The 6,000-nt window shown below is 57.4% G+C and overlaps 1 protein-coding gene across 1 annotated transcript in view; it reads left to right on the top strand.

Moving 5' to 3' along the window:
• The window catches only part of COL6A6 (collagen type VI alpha 6 chain), a 67,381-nt gene that overhangs the window by 48,211 nt on the left and 13,170 nt on the right, over positions 1–6,000 (top strand). The window contains 2 exon segments of the mRNA XM_008069791.1: positions 2,036–2,098; positions 5,687–5,749. Coding sequence (XP_008067982.1) covers positions 2,036–2,098; positions 5,687–5,749 — 126 coding nt within the window.

Raw genomic sequence — 6,000 nt, forward strand, 5'->3', positions numbered from 1 at the left:
ACGAAGTCATCTCCCAGCGACCTCCCCCACCTCATAGAGTTCATTATGTCTGAGGGAGTCATGGAAAGGGGTCTCCTAGGCAAAACTTCCAGTGTATACCTTGTTGTCAGGGACAATTAGAATCCCTCTACTTCCTCTCTCTGTAAAGTACATGAAAATTTCATATGGAAAATCCACGACTAAACACATTATTTCCTCCTTCTTGGGGCAAGTGATGGGCCTGGAAGAGGGATGGCTGCAGAAAGTGACAGGTTCTGAGGACCTTACAGTGGAGGGCTTTTGAGAGACAAGCTAGAGGGAGGGTCTGGGATGACTCTCAGGTTTCTGGCTTGGGCTTCAGGGAGAGTCAAGGGTACGCCATTCCTTAATGAAAAGAATGTGACACTAGGAGATGATGTGAGGTCAGTAGGACTACTTTTGACAGTCCATTCCTACGCGACACCCAACAGGCAGTTTAATATATGGGTTTGGTGTTCAGCTGGGCTTTGGGCCCAGAGCTGCGTGTATTTGGGAGTCTTTGAGTAGACGTGGTGTGTGGATCTGTGGGGTCCCACTCAGGAAGAGGCATGAAGCCCTGGGGCACAGGGAGGTTTAAGAGACAGAAGAAGGGAGCGCTTGAAGGTTCAGAGGAGACTGGCGAGAGGCCAGGAAGACGCTAGGAACTCAGTGTTACAGAAGTTAAGGGGAAAGTTTCAAAGAGAACGTGATCATGCTCGAATAAGGTAAGAGAAGGAAAATGTCAACTGGGCTGAACGTGAAAATCCCGGTGTCGGCTCCACCGGAATAGTGGAAGTTAGGAGGGAATGGGTTGAATGTATCCACGGAGGGCGAAGACGCCGAGACTTTTAAGATGGGGGAGGGCGGGGAGAAGGGGGCTATGGGAAGACTGTGATGACCCTTCCTAGTCACCTGCTGGACAGTCCTTCCTGCTAGGAAACGCTTTGAGTCCAGCTTATTATGTCTTGAATTTTCTGAAAGATAATAATGCTAATGTCACAAATATTTTTGGCCTGAACAAAATAAATCTGCTAAGTATCATGCTTATTACACAGAGACTGATTTATTTACTTTTAAATCACAACCACCATGACCAAAAAATTGTGAAAATGATTTCAAGTTGCTGGGACTGGGATTATTTGCAAACGCCTAGAAATAGTTTTACCAAAAGAGCTTTCTCTGACATATGTTTGGAGACTCTACAGGAAAAACCAGATCTCGAGTGCTCGTCACAGAGGAAGACAGCTGTGGTGTCTGTGAAGTGGAATTTTAAAATGTTCACGCTAAAGCAGTCCCAATAAAACGGCTTTCTAGAATGTTGGAGAACTTGCTTCCATTGTGTCTCACAGGCTTTCCATATAGACACGTGCTATGTCTACTCATCTCTTTAAGTTCTGTTAGTATGCGCTCCAGTAAGATTTAAAAGCTTCCTTTATTTAGGTCTTGTGTCTGTCTTGTTAAATTTATTTTCAGCATTTTACAGTATTTTTCTCCTTGTGGAAAATGGGAAATTATTTACATCTATTTTCAAGCTTATCACTAGGAAAGAGAAAACTATTTCAGAATATTTATCTTGTACTACCTAGACGTACGTTGTGATGAATACTAATTGTTTTTGGTAAGGTGTCTTGAGCTTCCTAATGCACACGCCATAGCATTTACCAAAAAAGATCAGCTTGCTTTTTTAAAAAATGCTTTCCACCAAAGCAAGGGACCAGAAGAACACAGCTCACGGCGAGTGGCACTTGGAGTGCCCTCTTTAAACATCAGGCATTTTAGCATCTGCTCCCGAAGCAAAACTGGGCTCTCCTGGGGAGAGAAGACTTGTGGGAAGCTCGTGGCCAAGCCTGGCACGAGTTACTCCGTTCCTGCCCCTGTCTTCTGGCCTCCAGCTCACAGCTGTGATGGCTCCTTCCAGGGCAGGAGTGGAGACAGCCATGGCTCTACTTGCATCTGTGCTTTGTGCAGAAGAGGCACAAAGTGTTTGCAGGAGCATCGTGGTCATTTTGCTGACCTTGCAATCCTTGCTTTGTTTCAGGGGCCTCCAGGACCCGGAGGCGAGGCGGGGAACCAAGGCCGCGTGGGAAGCCAAGGAAATAAAGTAGGTCACGGTCTTCAATCCCCCAGGGCTGAGGTTTTCCTTCTCGGAGAACCATGTCTGTTTGCATTAGCCAGAGCCTTTCAACACAAGGGGAACACACCTCGCCAGCCCTCGCCCTGGCTCGATTCTTAGAGAGCTGCGGCCTCTGAGGACGTGGGTGTGGACCGGGTGAGGTCAGGGATTCCAGCTGGCGCAATCTCACCAGGGCGACTCCCAGCCGGAGGGGGGTCTTGGGCGAGGAGGGCCCTGGGGGGCTCCCGGCAGGCCTCCTTTTTCCCTTCCAGCCTCTCTGCGTCCTCCTGCCCTCTCTTTTTCCTTCCTTCCTTTCCTCTGTCCAGACCCTTCTTTGCTGGGCACCTTTCAAGACCCAGGCACCGTACCGAGCATCCGACTGGGCTGAAACGTCAGCCCCAGGAGGGCAGAGACCTTTGTCTCGGTCATGGGTGCGTCCCTCGTCCCTGGAACAGTGTGGGGCACGTGACACGCACTTAGTGAACATCTGTCGCCCCAATGATTCCCGGGTGGCATGAGAGTAAACACCACACAAAACCAACCCCACAGAATTTGGGACAGTTTCAAGATCATAACCCGTGACATCAAGTCGGCAGGGTGAGAGCTCAGACGGAGGTTAAGCGCGGCGTCCGGGGTGTTTCTGGGCTGGGAAGAGGTGGCTGGAGGGGGCTTGGTGGTCGCAGAAGACGAGGGTTTCGGCAGCAGCGCAGGCAGGGACTGTGATGGGAAGACGCCGTGCTGGGAAGACGCCATGCGAAGGAAGCGGGGGGGTCGAAGTCCTAGGAGAGGAGGGGACCCGGACACGCGGAGGCTCCCGGGTGGGGGCACTGCCCAGTGACCCAGGTGGAGGGATGGGCACAGCCAGACTGGGAGGATTCCAAGCAAGCAGCCGGGCAGGAACGGTTTGCAGCCTGAGGGGAGGGCTGCTGGGAGCAGCCGGCCCGCCCCCAGTCTCCTCGACAAGCAGCGACGGAGCCTGAGCCAGGAGGACTCCACGAGCTGGGACCCCGCAGGCCTCTCCCCATGGGAGAGAGGAGGGCTGACAGAGGAGGGCTGGGGGGCTTGGGGCTTCCAGCGAAAGTGGCCACACTGTCACAGACGTGGCCGTCCTGCGAAAGGGTGGCAAAGAGGGAGGAAGATCTCTCGGTCTGGGGTCCAGGAAGGGCTCAGGTCAGGGGAGACGCGGACTTTGGAGTCTCTGGGTGAGGCCTATTTGAACGAGGCGTCAGAGGGAACAGAAGACCGTGGATTCTCAGGAAGGAAGGGAAATCCGGAGAAAAGCAGGCCGGATTCTGAGAAGAGGTCCGGAAGGAAGGTCAAGGGCATCGACTGGTCCGGAAAACTTGAGGAGGCGAGCGGCCCTCGTACCCGGCGGCGAAGACGCTCCAGGGGCCGTTTTGGGCAGGGGCCTGAAGGCTGGGCGGCAGACGAGGGGGACACGGGGCCCTCGGGTCCTCTCCGGAAGCACCAGGCCTTTCCGGGGAGCAGAGGGCATTCACTGCTCACGCTGGCGAGGCCCGGGAAGGCTGTGTGTGTTCGGTGACAGGACAGGCCGCCGCACGTCTGTGACCAGAGACCCAGCAGGAGAGCGGAGGCTGGGTGGAAGAGAGATGACAGACGGAGATGCTTCTCCGTGGAGAGGACATGGCCGTGGCTCAAGGAAGGGCTCCTCCGTGGCGAGGAGCTGGGGGCGGGAGGGTGCGTTCTGCCCGGCCGTGGGGGGGGGCCAGGGGGACCGTGGAGGACAAGCAGCCAGCCTCCAAAGGAGGGGCCTCCAGGGCCTGTGGGGTGCGAGGCCCCGTCCTCCGGCTCCACTGTCCCTGGCGAGCCGAGTCTGCCTCACGGGGGCGGGGACGTCGGGCGCCGTGGATGTGTGGATCTGGGAGTAGAGTGAGGCGTCCGCAGGGTGAGGCCGAAGGACCAGAGAGGGGCAGGCGGGGCAGAGTACCCCGGCGTGGGCAGAGGCGGGAGTGGAAGGAGATAGGCACCCGCGGGGCCGCTGAACCCAAGAGGGACTTTATTAGCAAAAGGGAGGTAAGGGCCCCACAGAAAAGCCCAGCCCTCTGGGCAGCCCCGGGAACACGGAGCCCTCTGGGCCCCTCACGAGCTGGGGTGAGCCTCACACACGCACCCCTGCCTCCCTCCAACCTGGCCTGTCCCAGGGAGGCAGGCCACCCGGCGGCGGAACCCAGGTTCGATACCTGGCCCGACCGCTGGCCGAGCACCCGGCCTGGACAAGCCCGACGGCCTCCCTGGTGCCCTCCCCGAAGCAGGTGGTCTCGAACCCTGTGCGCACACAGGGCGCGGCCAGAAGCGTGTGTGAAGGCGCCTGCTGTCAGGCCCCCTGCAGGGACTAGCCCAGTGGGGTCCGAGAACTTCCTTGCCCACGAACCCGGGCGAGGTGGGAGCTGCCGTGAGCTGACATTGTACCACTCCCTGCATCCCGGGTGACAGAGTGAGACCCTGACTCAAGACAAAATGGTCAGCCATGCCCTCCCCTAGGGTAGGCTGCATGCACTTCCACGCTCCTCCTTTCAAGGAGCACGGTGTGGAAAGGGGGCGTCACTTGGCGGCAGGGAGCCTTGGCCAACCCTGCTTCGGTCCCCCTCGGCGGTGACGAGTCCCGTTGCTCGTGGGCACCTTGGCAGGACAGGGCGTGGAGGGGACGGCCCTTCTCCTCCCGGGTCTTCCTCCCCCAAACCATAAGCCCAGGCGAGTCACCTGCAAAACAGCAGACAAGCCCCGGGACGTCCCACGTCTGGCCAACGCTCCTCAGGGCCGGCAAGAGCAAAGCTTGGTCCGCTGTCCCAGCCTGAGGAGGCAGGACACACGGGGTCCCGGCAGGATCCTGGCCCAGAGGATTTTTTTTAGGTAGAAGCCAGGGACTCGGACTTGAGTCCAGGCTTCAGTTGACAGTCACAAGTCAGCCCTGGGTCGGTGGCTGTGACCAACGGTCCCCCAGACGCAGCCAGCATGGTCTCATGTTAAGGACAGAGGAAGGTGGCTGTGGGATCTGTTCACGGCATTTCTGCACCTCGAAGCCTGCTCCAACATGAAAACTTTTTACTTTTTGTACGAGGTGGTTAAGCGTCCTCTGTAAACCTGTGGTCATTTTCCCAGGCAGACAGGCCTTCCCCGGCATGATGCTGAGGTCGGTTAAAAACCGAGCAGCCCAGCGGCTCTGCTGGTCAGACGCCAAGGCCACGGCCAGGGAATCACGCTTCCCCGGCTACCTTGAAACTAGTGAATCTATCTGCTGTCTTTGCAGCGGCCAGATGGTTGTGTGGATCTTCGTGGGAAACAGTTGTGTTGGTTTTTTAAACACAGGACAGAGCTTTCTCCTTAACGCACGGAAAGACACCTTCATGGTACTGAGCTGTGGGACGGCTGCTTGCCCCAACATATATCAGGCCTGCTGAGGCCTCCATGACCGGCAGGGACACCCGGCCAGCTGCAGCACCCAGTCCTAGGCACAGCCCCCGTGGCACGACCCTCTGGATGCACCCAGACGCGTACTCTCGTTCCTATGCCCGTCCCAAAACAAGCCAACAGCTGTCCCCCGGTTCTGTTCCACAGGGGGAGCCCGGAGAGCCAGGAGGAAAGGGAGCCGTGGGCTTGCCGGGCCCTCGGGGCATGCAGGTTTGCGCTTCTTTGCTCCTCTTGGTCTGGGACGCTTTGGGCTCAGTGGGGGGCCGGGGTGTTTCTCCCAAGGGGGCTTCACGGATGTCATCCCAGTCTGGCTTTCCCAGGCCTGGAGTTCCCGGGCACAAATGTCAAGGCCGGGAGTCTCTTGAAGCCAAATGGGAAAGTGGGGGAAAACGGGCTTGAGCACCCGGGCGCCTCTTCCATCCTTGCCCCAGCAGCCCGTCGCCCCTCCCCACCCCTCCCCA

Source organism: Carlito syrichta, unplaced genomic scaffold, assembly GCF_000164805.1.
Source record: "Carlito syrichta isolate Samal-C Ts95f unplaced genomic scaffold, Tarsius_syrichta-2.0.1 Scaffold312207, whole genome shotgun sequence".
NCBI classification, from domain to species: Eukaryota; Metazoa; Chordata; class Mammalia; order Primates; family Tarsiidae; genus Carlito; species Carlito syrichta.